At 35.5% G+C, this 21,193-nt stretch overlaps 3 protein-coding genes and 1 long non-coding RNA gene across 4 annotated transcripts in view; 3 read left to right on the top strand and 1 right to left on the bottom strand.

The window, feature by feature from the left end:
• The window catches only part of LOC107584495 (caveolin-2-like), a 2,563-nt gene extending 467 nt beyond the window's left edge, over positions 1 to 2,096 (top strand). The window contains 2 exon segments of the mRNA XM_016271128.1: positions 854 to 1,041; positions 1,982 to 2,096. Coding sequence (XP_016126614.1) covers positions 854 to 1,041; positions 1,982 to 2,096 — 303 coding nt within the window.
• Positions 2,097 to 5,116: 3,020 nt separating this feature from the next.
• Positions 5,117 to 7,953, top strand: cav3 (caveolin 3). The gene is made up of 2 exons (XM_016271141.1): positions 5,117 to 5,493; positions 7,292 to 7,953. The coding sequence occupies exons 1-2, from the start codon at positions 5,383 to 5,385 to the stop codon at positions 7,631 to 7,633; spliced, it is 453 nt and encodes a 150-aa protein (XP_016126627.1). The 5' UTR covers positions 5,117 to 5,382; the 3' UTR covers positions 7,634 to 7,953.
• Positions 7,954 to 9,004: 1,051 nt separating this feature from the next.
• Positions 9,005 to 19,206, bottom strand: oxtra (oxytocin receptor a). The gene is made up of 2 exons (XM_016271140.1): positions 18,057 to 19,206; positions 9,005 to 10,518 (listed from the first exon to the last, which is right to left on the bottom strand). The coding sequence occupies exons 1-2, from the start codon at positions 18,976 to 18,978 to the stop codon at positions 10,268 to 10,270; spliced, it is 1,173 nt and encodes a 390-aa protein (XP_016126626.1). The 5' UTR covers positions 18,979 to 19,206; the 3' UTR covers positions 9,005 to 10,267.
• On the top strand, positions 13,648 to 21,070 carry LOC107584454 (uncharacterized). The gene is made up of 4 exons (XR_001609145.1): positions 13,648 to 13,780; positions 14,015 to 14,067; positions 19,440 to 19,629; positions 20,971 to 21,070. It is a non-coding gene; the product is annotated as an uncharacterized lncRNA (long non-coding RNA).
• The last annotated feature ends 123 nt before the right edge of the window (positions 21,071 to 21,193 follow it).

The following is a 21,193-nucleotide window of genomic DNA, read 5'->3' as shown; positions in this document are numbered from 1 at the left end:
TATCTATCTATCTATCTATCTATCTATCTATATATATATATATATATACATACACACACACACACACACACACACACACACACATTGCTGGGGTTTTTGAATATCCTTGTGGACCTGAGTGTACTATATAGACAACAGTATAACATTCTGACTGAAAGCTATTACACTTTTTCCATTTGAATACAATTACAATATATAAAACACATGTGACAGCTTGCCCCAATACCCTTACGAAAATTAACCATGGATTTACCACAAAAAACAACAACAACAACAACAACAACAAAAAACACACCCACACACATAACCACAAATTTTGTTTTGCTACACTAACCATATAGTTTAACCATGGTATTTGTAGTAAAACTGTGGTTATAAAAATGGTAATCAATACTATGCCAAAAACAAAAAAAACATGGTTACTACACTTTTACTACAATAAAACCATGGTTATTTAATAAAACCAAGCGTATAAATAGGACAGCTTGTCTCAATCTGGTATTTATGAAAGTAACAGTTACATTTTTCAGTTAAAGTCTATCGTAATTACAAATTACATGCTTAAGTTAAAACTTACCTGAGTGTATTTCAGTATTGCTGTTTCTTGAAACAGCCTGTGGTGAGCTGCTGTTATACAAACTTACACTTGAATTATAAACAGCGGGCGCTACTACGTTAGTAATGCTACACTGCCCTCTTATGTTAAATAATGGTATTGCAAGACTTGCAAAGATAAATACACAGGTTTTAATTCATTCACAGTAAACCGGTTATCAAAAAGCTGGTAGGAAAAGTAATAGGTCCAAAGCTATGGCGGCCTAAAAATAGCTTTATTGATGATGTGTCTACTCAGGAGACCTTTGAGGATGTGACAGCGAGGCCGGCTTCAGTGAGGAGCTTTGATAAGGTGTGACTGTGGAGTCATGCTCTGTTTGAGGTGTTCAGACTCTGGTTTTACCGCATCGTTTCGCTGCTGCTGGCGGTGCCAGTGGCGCTGGTTGCAGGTCTTCTCTTTGCTGTCCTCAGCTGTCTTCATATTTGGTGAGTCACGTGTGAATGCACAGTAAATACCAAAAAAGCAACAATGTGACAAAATCAACCTGTAATAACTAGTTATATATTACATTATACCATGTATTACTTTAGTTAATGTTAACATAACAATAGATAACATGAACTTTTACCGTATTTATTAACCTTATTTAATCCTAATTCCTCCATGTACTATTTTTTTTTAATTAAAATTAATTTTAATTATTATTATTATTATTATTATTATTATTATTGGAAGTGTTAACATTAAATACATGTTTCTTTATGTAAATAAATAAACCTTAATACTGGGAAAAATATTTTTTGATAATTCATGAGCTCATATAAAACCTCATTAAGTATTGCCTGTGCACATATAAGCAAAAGAAAATAACTTATTATTAAATAACAGTATTTTAATCAATGGTTACTATAGTAACATTTGCATGTCTTTTAAGCCTGTCAAAAATTAAACCTTATCCCTTACAGCTTTCAGAGTGTGTGATGTTTTTCACCTTTTGAATGTGTTATTATTACACTAGTCACTGTTATGTTTAAAAAGTTTAAGGCCATAAACCCACTTACACTAGTGACAGAGCAGATGTGAGATCCGTCAAGCTTAGATCATTTGAGGTGACTGCTATAACTCCCTCTGTGATTTAGCATAGACAAAGCTGGTACATTTCCTGTTCATTTCATTTGAATCATGTGGGTCTGGTTTTAGAGCCTGTGGAACATCACATATGATGTAATTTTTCCAGGAGCAGTAATTGCCAAGTGCACTTAAAATTGCATGGTTTGACAAGTAAATCAATATATTTGCCATAAAGGCTTATCTGACACCAAAGCACAGCCAAGAAAATGTTGTCAGCTGTGTCAAAAACTGTACTGAAGCCTAAAAGAAGACCAGAAGGCTACTGATGACTTATCTGCCTTCTCTCCTTTTTAGGCTGTTAGTTCCCAGTGTGCAGATTTTGGTCATTAACCTGCACTGGATAAAGGTGGTCTGGCATAATGTGCTGAACATTGCAATCTCCCCCTTATTCAGAAGTTTTGGGAAGTGATGTGGATTCATCAGAATCTGTTTGGAAAAATATGAACCGCATTTCAGAACTAAAAAAAAATCAGCTTTGAAGGGCAAGGGGATTCTTAAAATGACATCATGTACATCATATACAAGTAAAGGTCTCTTCAGTTTCATATGATTTTTGACATGCAATTGCAGCATATTTGAAGCCTACTTGTTTAAATTGAGGGCTTTATATATACTGAACAAAATTATTAACGCAACACTTTTGTTTTTGCCCCCATTTTTCATGAGCTGAACTCAAAGATCTAAGACTTGTTCTATGTACACAAAAGGCCTATTTCTCTCAAATATTGTTCACAAATCTGTCCGAAAACACAAACCAGTCAGTATCTGGTGTGACCACAATTTGCCTCACACAGTGCAACACATCTCCTTCGCATAGAGTATATATATATATATATATATATATATATATATATATATATATATATATATATATATATATATATATATATAATTTCATCATTGTTCATCATGCCAAAGTACGGAGTACCTAATCTTAGCAATATAATAGAGTTGAACTGATCATTTGTTATGTAGGATATGATTTTTTTGTAATACAGAAGTTGTAAACTGACTAATGAATGTGTAAGGCTTACTAAGATAATAATAGTAATAGATATGATAAATATAATAATAGAGGCAGTAATAATAAAAAACGTCTAACATTTTTTTACTGATTTATACATAAGTTATGATTTATAACAATTTCGATACTGAATACTTGCCATGAATTTGCTAAAACAAAATACATTTATGAAATGGACTAACAATAACTATTTGAAAAAGCATCATGGTCTTTTTTGGCATTTCATTTTATTTATAATTTTTAACAATTACTTGATACTGAACATTTGCCATGTATTTGCTAAAACAAAAATACATATATGAAATGGTCTAACAATAACTATTTGAAAAAGTATCATATAGTCTTTTTTGGGGGGATTTTATTTCATTCATAATTTTTAATGATAACTTGATACTGAATATTTGCCATGTAGTTGCTAAACCAATACACATTTATGAAATGGCCTAACATTTAAAAAACATCAAATGGCTTTTTGTGCCTTTTATTTATTTTTTGTGATTAGATGCATTAGAACTACATTATGCCTCTGAATATCAGAATATTAAATGAAAGTTGAGTAAATTGTGCACATAGTGAAATATTTTTGTTTTTGTAAACACTTTAAGTAGAATAAAGGAATTGTGCATAGCAAGACTCAAAGATAGCAGGAGTTGTCATAGATGACCATTTTTGACCAGGGGTGAAAATGGGATGAATGATATTGTGAGTGTGCATGCTCTGATTGACAGTTACATGACTAAAGAAGACTATCATTTTCTATGCTGGCCTTTTTAACAGATACACGATCAGTCTCGAAAAGGCACATTTGCATACCAATGTTGCTTGCATTCATCCCGTCTACTTTTTTGTCACCTTTTTAATAGTAGTTATCATTTGTACCATACACTTTATGAGATATTATGTATAAAGACGAGCCAGTGCAATTCACTGGTTCACACTTGAGACACCAAAATTGCTGGAAGAGGTGATAAATGAGCATTGCCGACATTCCTCCAAGTATTTAAGAATGAATAAAATAAAAACAATACATCTCATAAGGAAAAAGCTGAAGAATTTGTGAATAGGTTTCACCTAATCACCTGCTTTATAAACAGTGGTGATTACTCAGCTTTGGCTGCTGAAAACAAATACTTTTAACTAGATCTTTTCAAGCATGAGGTTTGCATATCAGTACAGCAGCCAGCTTCTAATTTTGTCTCACATGTTTAAATATTCTTCCGCTTCAAATTTCACACTGGATTTAAATGAGTACTTGTTAATGTAGTCAAGAGTAGAGTCGCCTGTGGATCTATACTAAGTAAAGACAAGGATGGTTCACTCCCCACTGTTATAAACAATCCCACTGATATAAACAGTAGACAGGCATGTCTGGGTGGGGTATTTTTGTGCCTCTCTCCCTCAGGACCTGCACCCATCCCAGCTCACAGAGCACTGAGAATATTTCTCTAATTAGCAGAAAGACATACCACGCACACCTCTGGCACATTTACAGCCCCCTGTTCCTATTTTTGGCACATCTGAGTAAAGAATGTTAAAAACCCCTTTTTATTATGTTCTAGTAGTGTCATTCATTATAAAAAGAGTATAGTCATAATGAAAAGTGATGGATGGTAACTGCATAGTTACACAAAAGCTGAAATTACATCATTAGTGGTTATTAAATAATAAAAAAACATCCGTTTTTAGCAGCAAAACTTAACCTCAATGAAACCCCGAAAAGTTCACAAAAAGAGAAATTTGTTTTGTTTTTTATCTCAATCCCAGAGCATAATACACATCTTACTGTCTTATGTTTAGCAGGACAATATACCATTTATTTTATTTTAAAATAGTGACTAATGAATAAGAAGGGACCTGGATATTTTGGAAATAATATTTTTTTTATGATTTTAAGACATTTGTGTCAGACATTATTTGAATAGAACAGGATATTGATTGTAAACTAAAGTTAAAACCATAAAAACATGTTTATGTGAAATACAATAAATGTTAACTGAAATTAAGATATTAAAAAATATTTTATTTCAGCTACTGACCAAGGCCACTTTTTTCATTTTAAGCTTAAGCTAAAACAGTATCTCAATGCTAAAATAACACTAAAACAGAATAGTTTAATACACCTAATATTAATGCTTTGAAAATGGCACTCTGTACTGTAAAAAAGTATTATTCTTCTGACTTGACTTGAGCCTTTGGGCATTAGTTTTCAGAGCAACACTTCACAGTTGAAATTCATGCCACTGTGCAACTCCTGCCTGGCTGACCCCGCAGCCGTGTGTGAAATGTGACACGGTCCCTGGTTTCCCTTCAAGAGGTGCTTTTACCAAGTGTGTGAGTTATGGAATGGGGAGTATGGGCTGTGTGGGGCAGAATAGGTAATGGGTGGGGGTAGAGGAGGGGTAACAAACAGTAGGGTGAGACAGTCAGCATGAGCGAGAGAGAGAGACAGGACCCTTCTTTAGACAGGAGCCCCGGCCTGCGCAGCTGTCCCTAGCATTCCAGGCGTGTCGTCAGCCCACAGATTGGAGAATTAAAAGAGACTAGGGACTGTGGGGCCATTCTGACACTTTTCCTTTGGTCGCTGACTTAGTTTGCTTTACTCTTCTTCCTTCGGACACTTCTGCATTACATCTATCCCACTCCGACCAGTCTTGGGCCAGAGGCCCCCAATATGGCGGACCAGTATAGCACCAATGAGGAGAAAATCCTGAAAGATAGTCACACCAAGGAGATTGATTTGATCAACAGGGACCCTAAGCAGATCAATGAAGATGTTGTGAAGGTATGTGCCATTTTTTGGTTTTACAGTAGTTCTGGTGTTACAAAATTTGGCACTGAAACCTTAATGATAATTTCAACTGAAATGCTATTTAAACAAAAAAGAACTTTGAAAGTATTTGTATAAGCTGATAAAACTACATTACTTTTTTAAAAGCCAAAATAGCCCAATAAACATATATTTGACAGAAATATGTACATATAACTTTATAAGAAACTGACAAACCATGCAAACTATTCACTAACTTCCTAAATTGTGGAACTGATACGAGTAGATTGGCGATCTGGTTCTTAGAGACAGACTTGCTTGCGTGTGAGCTGCACAACACTTTATGCTGTAGCTACAAGGCATGACCCAAAAATAGCACTAAACCTACTTCATCTGGCAGGACAGGCCATACTATCAGTATTTATAGAAGGAGGTAAAAGGGTGTGTCAGACAGCAAAATGTATTGCTTCTTCACATGTGTTTTAATAATTCACTAGATTAGTAGCGGAAATTGTGTTATTTAATTTTGACTATTGATCTATGTCCAAATCATAAATTACAGTCTGGTATTCTTTCACTGTTGAATGTGAGTGTAAGATCACTGTAATGGTTAGCAACACTGTTACTACAATAGGTCTTGGTGATATTATGTTCGTTCACAAGAAATATGCATTGGTGAGAAATAGCTTTTGGTGTTAATGCTTTGTTTTATATATATTAAAGTATTGCTCACTGCATTTTTATTTGATCAAAAATACAATAAAAACAGTAATATTGGGAAATACTATTTCAATTTAAAATAACTGTTTTCTATTTGAATATATTTTAAAATGCAATTTATTCCTGTGGTTGCGAAGTTGAATTTTCTGCAGCCAATATTTCAGTCTTCAGGGTCACATGATCCTTCAGAAATCACTCTAATATGCTGATTTGGTGCTCAAAAATACTTCTTATTATCAGTGTTGAAAGTTTTGCTGCTTTATATTTTATTTATATATTTTTGAAATCCATGATACAGAACACAAAATTCAGAATTGTTTGTAACAATTTTAAAGTATTTACTGTCACTTTTTCTTAATGCATCACTGCTGAATAAAAGTATTAATTTCATATTTATTTATTTATTTGTATTTTTTTTATATGATTTTATTTTATTTTTGTAATTTTAGATTTCCAATCATCTCTGTTTTATTCAAGAAAATGGGTTTAATTTCAAATGTTGTCAATGTAGCTTGTCTTAACTACATTTTGCATATTTACCAAAGATCAGATTTTTATTTCAGCACTTATATAGATGTTACATAAAGATTTGAAATAACTTTCTGAAATACTTCCTCTCTAGTTGTTATGAGATTGAAGCAAAAATAAACAAGGTGCCAGACTGACTTCTACTGATGGGGAATTTTGATATCAAATGTCGCTGTTTGGAGAATTAATCATCATCCATTTTAGGAGTACAAGCAGAAGAGAACCCATACCACATGCTTGCCAAATCACTGACACTGACTATTGATTGCACAATATACTAAGCAGGTTTTGGCAACAACTCCCTGCCCTGTTGAAAAACCAACACAAGCATGGCAGCTGGTTGAGCTGGTTTAAGCTGGTCCTTAATAGGTCATGAGCTGGTCCTGCGCAGGAGCTAGTTGCTCAACCAGGACCAGCACATGACCAGCTTAAACCAGCTCAAACCAGCTGCCATGCTTCAGAACATACCTAACTAGCATATGCTGACTTTTTTAACAGGGTGGTTTGTGGAAATTTGTACTAACCAGCAAATGTCACCATGTCTTTTTTCCTCCAATAAATCAAGGTGGATTTTGAGGATGTGATAGCCGAACCAGATGGCACCCACAGTATGGATGGAGTGTGGAAGGCCAGCTACACCACCTTCACCGTCTCCAAGTACTGGTGCTACCGTGTGCTGTCGGCCATCTTTGGCATCCCAGTGGCGCTGCTGTGGGGCTTCTGTTTTGCCTGCATCTCCTTTTGTCACATTTGGGCTGTCATGCCCTGCATTAAGAGCTATCTGATCGAGACCCAGTGCCTGAGTCGAATCTACTCTCTCTGCATCCATACCTTCTGTGACCCCTTGTTCGAAGCTCTAGGGAAAATCTTCAGCAGTGTACGGGTGGCGTTACGCAAAGAGGTTTAGATTTCTTAGACAAGTCAAGGTTTACATGTTCAGTCCTTGGAGGAAAATATTTTATTTGACAAATATCAAATTTTGGAGTGTGGATTTTGAGGTCCCTAAAAATGAAAAGACTACATGAATAATAGAATGCCCCAGATGGTTAATCCTATGCAGTGTTTTGTATGTTCTCAGTTTATGTTAGAGGCTTTGGGAGCAATTCAGGATTAGGCCACCTGCTTTTTCAGAGAGACGTATGATGCAAGGCCTCTCTGACCGACAATGGAGAATAAGTCTTACCTGATATCATGTGGTTTTTCTCATTAAGTTTGACAGATTTAAAGTGGGATGTTGCTGAGTGTGGTATTTTTATCATGACAATGTCAGATATATTCTGTACAACTACTAATTAAAAATTTAAGTTTAAATAATAATGGTTTGAATTGTGTTTTATTGTTATATATAGGCCTATATATTTTTTTCTTTTCTTGATTTTCTACACTACAACAACTAATTAAACATTACATTTTATGTCCCCGATTCTGTCACTGAATATACACTCTTAAAAATAAAGGTGCTTCAAAAGGTTCTTCAAGCGATGCCATAGAAGAACCATTTTTGGTTCCACAAAGAACCATTCAGTCAAAGGTTCTTTAAAGAACCATCTCTTTCTTACCTTTTTATAATCTGAAGAACCTTCTTTCGCCCCAAAGAACCTTTTGTGAAACAGAAAGGTTCTTTAGATGTTAAAGGTTCTTTATGGAACCATTTAGACAAAAAGGTTCTTCTATGGTATCGTGAAGCACCTTTATTTTTAAGAGTGCAGGACATTGAATAAATTGTATGTCTTTAAACTGATGCCATGAATTTATGATGAAATATGTTTTCATGAACATTTTCATCAAAACACTTTTCCCTTTTCCCTTAATAAATACCAAGTGGTTTAGCTGTAAAAAAAAAAAAAACGATTATTATGGCTTTGCAATTCGATCTATTCGCTTTCAACTCCTCACTTTAGTTGGCTTATTATACTCCACTTTTCAACAGATTTCCTCACAGTTAGACATATCAACACACAATTTATTTCAATAAATAAAAGCTTCAGCTACACAGAGTGAATGTAAATAGGCAGTATATTTTCCAGGATGAAAAATCAGTAGCTTTTTAAATGGGAAAGTAACAAGCATTTCAGTGAACAGTGTATTTAAACCTTATAAAATAAATATTTTCTGCTGTTAATACTGCCTTTATCATTTTCTTTATCCTTCTCATCTTGCAGCACTCATAAACAATTACGTGAAATTCACTTGTCCTCTTGTAAACGTGTTTTCTTTAGAATATTTTATAAAGATGAAGCAACAAACATAGGCTGAAATCAAAGTTTTAAGAGCGATATTAAGCAAAATATGTAACTGGAATAAACATTGATTACAAACACTCTCTCTCACAAGACAAACAAGCATAAAAGCGAAGGAGTAAACAATCAGTCCTTCACTTTTTGAAAACAAATCGGGTGTTTGCCATGATTGATTACCATGATGCACTGCAGAAACATTTCGCAAAGAGATGTGGTCCTTTGGGCATGACTGTAAAGTTTACATGTAAAATGATAAAGAACAGTGATAACAACATAACCATGTATGTGCCAAAAATGAAAAGTGCTTGGGTTTCTTAAAACAAACCAAAGTACTCTCTTTTGACAAGTTCATTAAAAAGAGCAGCTGGCCACGTTTCTCATTAGGCTTCAGAAGAAACACTTCATGTGTCATCAACATCTTGTTTTCATCTGTGTGTTGTTAACCTCCTCATAACCCATAAAATGATATAACCTGCTGTCATCTTCAATACAATGTATATCAAACTTGATTTTTCACAACAAGTAGTGAAAATTGCATTACTTTTCACTGCTTTTTTCATGAAGGGGAGACACGAGGATGAGTACTGTAAATAATGAAAGTTTCATTTTTGGATAAACTATCCCTTTAAGGTTCACTGTTTTTTGCATTTACATCATATCAAGACTATTTACACTTGGACACTCTAAGACACACTTAAGAGCGACAGAAATCCGATCTGGTGGTTTGAGACTCGGCCAAGTGTAAATCCATCTGGCTCTTCAGGCCACATATGCAAACTTTGCTCCTCCTAAACATATCTACATCAGCGTATGGAGGTTGTGTGAGCCCCAAACAGAATGCAGCACATTATGGTTGTTATCTTTTGTACCACAATCGTCAAAGCTAATTCAGCCACGTCCTGTTTTTATGAGCCACATCAAGTGCAGCCAATTTTGGTGCCCAGCACCAAGACACATTTATGTGGCCAAAGCGAATGCGCATGCACAATCAGATAGCAATTCAAACGATGTGTGACTAAATGTAAACAGACCCATAAACACAGTCTGGAATCGAATGATGTTCCTTCTGTAATATCTAGAAACACAATACATGAAGGCAAGGAATAGACTACTGCTGCTCAAGGTCCTCAGAGATAAGAAAACGAAGTAGAGTAATGAAAATGACATTCTGAATAATTCCCAACCGAAAACACAGCTGAAGCAAACTGATGGTGACATTTGCAGCCTTGTGTGGGTTTATATTCAAGCTTTCCTGTCTGGCTTTCAAAAATGTGAAAAACTGGCTTTGAGGTACGTCTGGTTTATGTGACAGAGGTCTGGGTAATACTCCGCTGGCTGCTGGCACTTTTGATGACGTAGGTGGAGGAGTTGCTCTTACGGGAATCTTGCTCCGGATCACAGCGGCACTGAGATGATTTCAGATAGAGCGCAGAGCAGCACAGCAGGTTCTGCTTCAGGTCATGAAAGAGATGCCCAGCAAAAAACATGTAGATCCAGGGGTTACAGCAGCTGTTCAGACTGGCCAGCAACATGGAAATGATGAAGGGCATTGCTGTGGAGGATAAGAAGTCAGCTTTAAATATACAATGAAAAGATCAGAACATTGTACTTTAACTCTGCGGTCTTGTTTTAACCTGTTAGATTCAATATTCTGCATCGTCAGTGCTTTTAAAATCTTGTGTCTAATGATAAAAAAATGACACATGTCACCTTTAAAAGCCAAAAGTCAACAATTTTCACTCCACTCAAATTCCTAATAAATTTCAGAAACAATTACAAACAGCAAGGAACACGCTGAATTAAATGTGGAATTCTATAGTAGAAAAATTGGTTAACACTTTACTTAAAGCCTTAATGTATAATGCATTATAAAGGGTATAATGTATTTTAAATGTGTTGTAATACATTATTTTGTTGTATAAAATTACAATGCATAGTGTACAATGCATTATATAGGTGCATTACAAGGCATAATTAATGCATTAGAGCTACTTTTATAATGCATTATACATAAAGGCTTTAAGTAAAGTGTTACCGAAAATTGAAATGGCATTTTATTACTCCAATGTTATTTTGTTTTATTTAATTTTTTTTTTTTTTTTTTTACAAAGCATGAATATGGTTTAGCTTTATTAAAATTATTTTCTTAATTTGTATTTTACACAAGCACAAAGGTAAAACTAAAAATGTAATATCTGTATGTGATCTTGATTCCATAAGAGTGACATTTACAGTACTTCAAAATTGACATTTGAGAACAATTTGATATGAAATATATACTGTCAAAGTTTTTTTTGTTCAAGGTTCTAAATAAAACAATTATTGGAGTACAATTTACAAGACTATACTACTCTAGTCTTCAAAATTTCAAGTTGAATTTAATGTGTTGCTGTTTATTTGTAATTATTTGTGAAATTTAACCATTTCTAAGTGAAAATTGTTTCAAAGTAAATCCTACACAATTTTTTAAGTATAAGATAGTGTCCTGTATTTAACTTCTCACTGAGCATTTCCTCATACTGTATCTGATATTACAGTGCACCACAAATATGAATAAACAACTGGGAAGATGAAAACATATTTCTGGGCAGATGTTACACTACTTCAACAGTCATTTGTAAATCAACCAGTTTATTTTGGCTTTCTTCATAAGGGTCTGCACCACTGTGCTATTTATCATTAAAAGTCTAGAAACGGGGGGAAAAAAGGGAAAACCTTAATTTAGCACAGTGCCCAAGCTCTGACATGCTTTATCACTCCCTACAATCTATGCATACACAATGTGGCATTAAAAATAAATTGGTATGAGAAGCATGACGTGAGACAACTTTATTATAAAAACAGTGTTGGTGGACCGTGGTGTAAACAGTAGAATCTGTCACTGAGCTTCTTTAAGATCTTTTACAAACAAGACAAATTTAGACAGAATAAACAACATGTTGTTTGCTAGCTCATAACAATGCTGAAAGATCTGTTAAGCCAGAAAGCAGGAGACGACTGACTGAGGTAAACTCGTTTTGCTTCTATTGTGTTTGGGAATCATGGGAAAGAGGTGTTTTCAGGCATGAATAGAAAAGAAAATCCCCTTTAACCCTTATTGTTTTTTATAAAATGGTGGCAGCAACAGGACACACCACTGTTCAAAAGTGTGGGATTGTAAGATTTAATAAAAAAAATATATATTTTTTTATTCAGCAAGGACACATTAAATTGATCAAAAATTATTTTTCACTTGCTGACGGGTTTTGCGAAATCGCCGACAAATGCCCGAAATCAGAGGCAAATCGGTGCTCGTTCACGCGAGTGACAATCACACAGTGTGAATTATCAAAGACGCGATCTGAGGGAATCGCCGACGCGTCGCCGACGCCCGTGAAATATTTGGCATGCTAAATATCTGGAGCTGTCAGCGATTTACAATCACGCTGTGTGAAATGAGTTCTGACTGAAAACACATCGGCGATGACCTACAGCCAATGAGAGACTCACCCCTTGTCCAAAAACTCACACTTGCGGTCTTGGCCACTTGAGAGCGCGTGCTCGCGAAAGGAAGTAAGTGCGCAAGACTGTCCCAGGTCTTAAAAATACCAAAGCGCAGTGCCCTTAACGCACACTAAACCCACACTATCTCGAATACCGCTCCGGAGCGGTATTCGAGGGTTAGTGTATCCAATCATGCATCATGTTCTGGAAATAAATCATGAGACTTTTTGCCAAGATCGCGCACGGAAACCTTTCCAATGTAAGTTAAATATTAATAATAATAAGATATTAAACAGAGTGCTACACATTTTATTGCTGCAAAGATTAGTATATTTATTTTTGTACAACATTTGCAACTGCTTTTTATCACTTAATTAAATTGTCATCTATAGGGACTACTGAACAGACATTTAGAAGTTGATTTTAAAATGCAAAGTATTGAAAATAATAATAAAACTCTGTAAACAATTTGCGTTTTTACAACACTATAAGTGTCCCATCAGGTAATGAAAAGTTGTACATACACTTGTGGTCTTCATGCTCACTTGAACACTTGGGCCAAATACAGGAAATACGTCATATAAGTAGTCTAGTTTGCAGAACAGTGTTGCCAAATCTGCGATTGCCGCCGGTTGTTTTTTATGTCAGCAGGTTGAAGTGACCCCAATAACGTGATATTTAGGCCCTGGACTGTGAATTGTACTAGGAGAACCCCACCAAAAAAATTTGTATTTTACCCCCCCCGAGCGCGATTTTTACTGGGGGACACCCTCAAAAGCAATTGGGCTATTTTCAGGCTAGTTTTGAGTAGTAATTGGGCGGGTTTTGTAGCGAAAACCTGGCAACCCTGCACCAGACAGAGCTGTCGGCGATTCTTCCTATTGTAAATTCATGCAGTATGTAACCTCCTGTCGCCGATCCATCGTGCAGTGTGAACACAGCAGCGACTGACTGCTACCTCAGATAGTCGCACAGTGTGAAAACCACGGTGACCCGACAACTTTGAAAATCGTGCAGTGTGAACTCGGCATAAGACAAAAATGTACAATCTATGTTCAGAGATTTACACTTGAGAAAAAATAACCAAAACCTGCAACTCAAAACACATTGCAACATGGGTAGTCCTTAAATAATATTGTTAGTGTGCAAAGAGGAAATGAGAACCAGGTGATAGTAATCACAAGTCTCATTAGTATTCTGGTGGTGAGCTGACTGTGTACTGCGATTAAACGTGACATGCCTATTGCCGTCTAACATATATGGGCTATTAAAAAATATATAATTTTTTCTTTCTGGTTGACCTCACTCTGACAAAAGGATGATGCATGAGGGTAAGAAAAGAAGAATCTGCTGATACATGAACCATGAACCCATCTGAGCCCCCCCAAAATCTTTCTGAAAGTACACTGTGGTGCATTTACAAAAATACCTTACTGTCAGGAATAGACAAACAACCAAGTCATGCTGGTTGGGCTACGTTGGGGAAAAAAAACTAGTGGAAAAAGCATCCAAAGGAAGGAATATCTTGGAGATCAATGCTGTGTTTTTTCTTTCCAACCTTACAGTACACCACAGACTCTACAGCAGGGCAAAAGGAAACTGGAGCAAACAGAAGAAGGTGAGAACATCTTAGAATATAGCCTATAAACTATGAAACCACACATTCATGTGCCAACACAGGTCTGAATATGGAGATTGTTGGGAATTAATTCCCAACATTCAACAAACAAACAACCATATCCATCACAGTAGAAAAGCAAACTTGGCAATTATAAATAATATACAATGATCAAAAAAAGTTCAAGACCCAAACAAGTTGACAATAACTTGTCCAATGTGTTTCTGTGCACTTGTGTGGTCATCCGCATGTAACCTACAGACATAAAGATTCTGGGTTTGATCCTTTAGTCTCTCAGAGAAAAGGAAATTGAATTTAGAAATGAAGGAGTAAGCAACGAACCCAGATGGGGCTTCGGACAAGTGTATTGCTTTTCTGTTTGCTACCTCCTATTTGTGCTGAGCTCACAGGCATCAGAGAAAACTGGGCAAGCACATCTCTGTACCATCGGCAGTTGGATCAATGAACAGAGAGAGAAGGAAAGAGAATATTCTTTAATATGAAGCTCTGCAAAAGTGCTTTAGATATTCATCACACTTCAAGTAAGATTCACAGAACATTTTAGATGGATGCAAAGATCTACTTTAGCACATTTATCCCCCCCATCAAGCTAAAAACTATTGCAAGATTATGATAATTGGTCTTAAAATACACTCAAAAAAAAATAATACACTCAGTCGTTCAAAAGCTTGGGGTCAGTATAAGAAGTTTCTTATGCTCACCAAGGCTGCATTTTTGACAAAAATACAGTAAAAATAGTAATATTGTGAAATATTTCCAACTGTTTTTTTTATTTTAATAAATTATAAAATACAATTTATTTCTGTGATGCAAAGCTGAATTTTCTGCAGCCGTTACTCTAGTCTTCAGTGTTGCATGATCTTTCAGAAATCATTTTAATATACTGATTTGGTGCTCATGAAACATTTCTTCCCGTTATTAATGTTGTGCTTGTTAATTTTTATTTTTTGTATGTTTTGGAAATGGTAATCTTCTTTGGGTAATCTTCTTTTAGGATGCTTTGATGGAAAGTTTCATGGAAAGGTTAAAAGAATTTATATGAAATATATTTTTCTGACTCCGTGAAAGTCTTTATTGTTATTTTTGATCTATTTAATGCATACTTGCTGAATAAAAGTATTAATTTATATTTAAAAAAATCATACTCACCCCAAACTTTAGAAAGGTGTTGTTTAATTAAAGATAAAATGTCCTTTCAACTCAACTCTTTATTTTGGGAGCCCTACAGGTCAGCGAGTGTCATTTGTCCAAATGTTCATCTGATTTTGAGATTTCTGCAAAACATTTTACTGTTCAAAAAAGGTGAAATGCTTAGTGGAAAGTTGTTTTACTCTTGTAATTCAAATAAGTGTCATGGAGATGAGAACATAACTAGTAGCCAAGCCTGTGATGACATTGCCAAACCCAACATTAGTCTCAAAATAAAGCAACCATACATAAGTTCATCTGGAAGACGCTGTTTTCAGCTGTCATTTATTCATATTAGTGCTGCAGCTAAGCTTTGAGCACATCAGATCATCAGTGTTTTAAAACTCATCCCTTGGTCTCAGCCAGAAGAAACGGCTCTTATTTCACACATTCGGGGAAATGTCATTAGTAAAGGCATTTCACTATGAATGTGTCTGCCACTGTTGATGCATAAATCGGTGCAGTGTTGTCCTAATATTTAGACTGTGTGAATGCTTTGCTGAACTTGCCATGATGTGTGGATATTTTGTATGGTGGAGGTCATGATACGAGTGAGTATCTCACACTCTCTTTCCTCTGGGTCTGATAATATTTCATCTTTGTCTCTGAAGTGTGTGACACGTGACCTCACCTTAATCTCTTTATTGCTGCAAGACAAACATGGTAAAACTCATGGCAAGAACACTGTTCACTGACATTTTCTTTGAAACACACAAGAGAAGCCATGCAGTAACAGTATTGGTTTGGTAAGCTGATAAGATTTAGGGATTCTAAATGTCTCTTGTCTACTGAAAACCTGGACTTTTGTATGCACGTAAAAACAAAATGACTATTTGTATAACAATTTGTCGAGCACATGATTTCATCACATGTGATATATTATTGTCGTAGTTAAGTAATTCTTTTATATAGTCAAAACAACAGTTATTTATCATCAATTCTCTCTGGGTTTGTTTGGGTTGGTGATTTCTCATACTGCAGACGGTCATGATTTAAGTGGTGCAGCTCTGCTGAATATAAATTTTTCCCAGAGGCTGGTCTTTATGGCTCTGCCGTTTTTAGCGGACTACATCTGTAGTGATTTAAAAGTAAGATGCCCATCACAGCAATTCTAGTTCTGTACTGCTAGAGCCTTCTTATCTGAAGAATTACAATAAATCAAAGCTAGCTTCTTTTCTCGAGTCTTTGAAAGAACACAATGTCATGGTCCGAAACCATCTCGCATGATTCTGAAAACTCATTAGGCTTGTTCAAATCTTATCTGTATGACCTGATAATTGTATTTTCAACTGCCTAGCCTATACTGAAAATAGCTTTCCATGTTCAGATATGTTAGCTGAAAATACATTTATCATTCTAGAAAAAAGTGAAACAGAGAGCATTGTGACATCCGTTTAGCTAATACAGGGCTGAAAACACTATCATACATGGACACCATCCTGCTGAGGTGACAGTAGAACCTTATGTTTTTAAAATGCACAGGCTTCAGGTTTCATGTTTGAGGTATGACTGATGTAATTTGTCTTAGAACAAAATAAAGTCTTTATTCACTTTAAGTGAAGTTACATATCTTATTTTGCTCATTAATTGAAAACCGCCACCCCTGAGGGAACTTCCAAGTGAACTCATTACAAACAGCCTTTTGGATTGGCCTACAATCTGACGTCATAACTGACCCTACTGTATAGGATATAGATTTTAATTAGAGAGGTACGTTTCAGAAAAAAATAAGACTATTATTAAAAGTTGTTTCTATAACTGTTTTTCATTTATTGACTGATATTTAGCAATATCCTGGACCCTTTCCCCCCTATTTACACACAACCATTGCGGTCATGATTTTATGAACATTTTAAAAATGTTTTTAAAAATGTTGATAATTATTAATGCTTTTTCCATTAAAAAGTTGCATATTATAAAACAATATCACAAATATTCAGATTACTGGTTGACAATGTGTTTTGAAATGGCTATTTCATTTAATTTTTGTGTCCGTGACAACTTTAACTTTAAAGGTATGCCTATTTTTGTTTTTAATTTATTTATTTCTTAATTGAAAACATTGGCTGGTTGACTTTTCCATTTGTTGACATAACATGGTTAGATTCAGATGTTAAATATCATACATTAAGTTGGGTGTGCACTTCAGAGATAATCACTATATTTATAATGAAACCATCATATAAATATGATATTAATCATATGACAGTAAAATGTCATTTATTGTTACTACTGCATTTTAAACTATTAGGGGTGGGGATCTCCTTCAATGCTTTCGTAATCTTTACTTTTTTAGTTTCCTTAATTTTTAAAATGAACACTTTAATGTATCTCATTTTATTGAACAAATCATTTAGAAAAATAAATAGAATAAATTATTTTATTTCTCAAACTTTGCTAAAGTGATTGTATTAACCGTGTGCGGTGTAAAAGGCCCACCCTGGTCACCTCAAACATGTATAAGATTTTAAACAAAACAAACCACTTTTATGATTTATTTGCACACAAAATCTGTTTCTCCATCAATGTTAAATATATAAAAAAAGCACATGTTTTGAAAAGCATTTTTTCTTAAGAAAATATAGCAAGTAAATCTAGGAGCAAAATAAAGGAAAACTTTGTAATTGGCACCAAAATATTAATGGAATCTAAAATTAATCGAGCTTGCCTAATGGATGCCACAAGCTACATTGGTTTAAAGTTAACAGTCAGCCCCGTGTTCAGAACCCATTTGCATTGCACGTGCGTAAACGCTAATCAAACTGTTACAAGAAACTCACCTTCCCTTGGTGCTTCAGGATCCCATGCTGACCACATCTGTACGGAGAAAAACGGAGTCCAGCACACTATATAAGCCAGAACGATAACAAAGGTCATTTTAACGGTGGTGATTTTAGCCTTGGAGATGAGTTTGACGCTGCTGACCCGCGCGAGCGCACTGCCTTTCGATGCCTTGGGCGTGAGAGTGATACACTGGTCCCTCTTCGTCTTCCTTTTAAAGTTTTGCCATATTTTAAAACTTATCAGTCCATAGCAGACACTCAGAATGGTCACTGGTATGATGTATATCGTCAGACTCATCCACGTGATGTAGGCTTTCGCTCCCCAAGGCTGTACGAAATCTCCCCAGCAATCATAAACTCCTGAACCCACCTCCCGTAAGGAGAATATATAAACCTGTGGGATACTGAAAAGTAAGCTTAGTGCCCAAGAACAAATCACGTAACAGCGGTCCTTTCTCTTGTGTAAAGAACGAAGAGGCTGGCAGATTGCCATACATCTGTCTATGGACATCAGCACCAGCATGTACGTGGAGGCGAACATCCCAACGGTCTGAAGATACTTCACCAACCTGCACAGGATGTCTGGTCCATAAAAGCGAAACGTGATGTCCCAGATGAGTTGAGGAAGTACCTGGAAGACAGCCACGACCAGATCTGCAATGCTGAGGTGCTTCATGAAGTAATACATGCGAGATTGACTGTGCTTGGTCGTGTGAATTGCAACAAGGACGCAAAGGTTACCAGCGAGTGCCAAGAAGAGCACCAAGGCCAATACAGTAACTTCCACTTTTGCCACCTCTTCGTTCCGCTTCAGCGGGTTCACCGTCTGGTTTACGCCGTAAGTTTCATTGTTGACGCTGGAGTTTCTAGATGACTCATTGAAAGACCATAAGTCTTGATCCTTGAAGATGTCCTCCATGGTGCCAAAAGCGCGCACCTACTTCTCCACAAATGTAAAAGAACTGATTAGTTTTCCTCGCACATAATCAGCCTGTACATAGTCACTTAACAGGTGGCACGACAAGGATCTCCAGGAACAGGGAAAGAAAGTCCTTTGCTGCTTGGTGGTGATCCCTCAGCTGTGTTCAACCTTCACTGTCAACTATAAACACAATAAGCATGGATTTTTTTTTTGGTACATCACATTTAGCCCTATTATTATTATTATGATTATTATTATTTTTATTTATTTTTTTACAAATAGAGATTAATCAAGCTTTTTATTAATTATAAATTAAATGGATGCATTAAAGATGCAGTTATCCAGTAATTATAAAACTATCTTGTTAATATTTTTCAGTATTGCAAATATATGTATATTTTTATTGTAAATATAATTTTTAATGTCCAAGTACTTACAGTTGTTTTCCATTTGATCAGGTTGTCCAGCTGATGATAGAGTAGGTGTAAAGGAGAGTCCTAGAGGTGGAGAACCTTTCTTTGCTCTCACTCGGCTCGCACTGAATGGAGCGCGTCACGATATCACCACTTATACATCTTCTCAATGGTTCTCCCTACCAGACCTTACCCACGACTTCCACTAGGGGACCTTGTGCTCTATTGCAAATCAGTAAGTTCCTCTTCAAATGTTTTCTTGTGTGCTTTCCTGTATGTTGACTGCTGGTAATATTTTCTTTTTATTAAGGGGTGATTTATGATTAAGAAAAATAGGCTATTTTTTGAGCAGTCAAATAAAATGTATAATGGGAATATAGAACAGAAACAGGTGGAGAAAATACTAATACTAATAATATTGCCCAGTAGAAGTCTTTCTCAAATACATTAACACAAAAATATTTGACTAATTCATGCAAAATATCAGCCAACATTGTTATCAGTGAATCACATTTATCTTTGGTAGCATTTGAGAGGTTGCAGCTCACATTTTGAATATCCACATCAAGATAACTTATTAGTATGCCCCAAAAGGCCTTATCACACTTCATCAATTGAATGCCCGAGTCCTGATCTGCGTCAGCGTCTCTCAGTGGACGCACATGCTGCATACCAGGGTCAGGAGACATTTTCAAAGTCAACACGCTTCTAAAATAGTGTCGGCCGAGGAAAGACTTGAAAAATTATTTATGGAAATTATATAAATAATGACGATAACATGTTCTCAATTTAAAATGGAATGTAATCCAATTTTTTACATTTTAATGTATTTTATTATGAACAAACAAAAAGCAGATTTTTTATTTTTTTTGCGTTTTTACATGCAGATCACATTGCCCTTGAAATATGTTGTTAATCTGTCTGTGATAGTCACATTGGAGAGGATTAGAATACGTGAACTTGAATGGACTATGATAATTCAAAGTTAAGTAGAAAAGGGATTTTATAGATCACAAAGGACACGATAAAGAAAAATTCCTTACAATAATATTACCAAATCATCATTAAACACTTAAAAGAGTAAAGGTTACAAAAAGGGCCTTTTTTTTTTTTTTTACAGTGATTCTATAGAATCTGATTTAACGTTTCCATTGTAAAGAACCTTTTGTGCAATAAAACGGTTCTGTTGATATTCAAATATTAACTCTGTCTTCATTTACTCACCCTTCTGTTGAACATAAAACCAGATATTTTGAAGAATGTGGGTGACCAAACAGTTGCTGTTCCCCACTGACTTACATGGTATGGTGGGAAAAAAATACTATGGAAGTCAATGGGGACCAGCAACTGTTTGGTTACCCACATTCTTCAAAATGTTTTCTTTTATGTTCAACTGAAGAAAGAAATTCATACTGGTTTGGAACAACTTGAAGGTAAATGATGACAGAATTACTATCCCTGTAAAGGTTCTTCATGGAATCGTGGATAATATCAATAAATAGCCTTTATTTGACAATGTGCAATCCATCGACTGTGCAAAATCACCAGCTTTGCTTTCACTCTTAACACCCAACAGTTGATCGTCCTCAATGTGTCAAATTGGTCAGCTTCAAGAGGATTAAATCACTCCATGTTACTACAACCTCAATGTTTTCCAGCCCCACTGGTGAGCTGGTATCTCACCATCACTCATTTGGTTGGATAGCACAGAACCTCAGATATCCCAGGGGTCCTTTGCAAGAAAATGGTTTGTTCAACTCCGATAATCTAACTTACCTTTTAAACCATGTGCTATCATG

The sequence above is a fragment of the Sinocyclocheilus grahami genome, unplaced genomic scaffold, assembly GCF_001515645.1.
Source record: "Sinocyclocheilus grahami isolate Dianchi unplaced genomic scaffold, SAMN03320097.WGS_v1.1 scaffold60.1, whole genome shotgun sequence".
Taxonomy (NCBI): Eukaryota; Metazoa; Chordata; class Actinopteri; order Cypriniformes; family Cyprinidae; genus Sinocyclocheilus; species Sinocyclocheilus grahami.
The sequence above is the reverse complement of the archived record's forward strand: the minus strand, read 5'-3'. Positions and strand labels throughout refer to the sequence as shown.

Bases quoted from the DNA above. Each gene is read 5' to 3' on its own strand.
- oxtra (XM_016271140.1), bottom strand. From the start codon at position 18,978: ATGGAGGACATCTTCAAGGATCAAGACTTATGGTCTTTCAATGAGTCA. The intron at 10,519-18,056 runs GTGAGTTTCTTG...TATCCTCCACAG, and splicing joins TCCTGAAGCACCAAGGGAAG to CAATGCCCTTCATCATTTCC.
- cav3 (XM_016271141.1), top strand. From the start codon at position 5,383: ATGGCGGACCAGTATAGCACCAATGAGGAGAAAATCCTGAAAGATAGT. The intron at 5,494-7,291 runs GTATGTGCCATT...CAATAAATCAAG, and splicing joins TCAATGAAGATGTTGTGAAG to GTGGATTTTGAGGATGTGAT.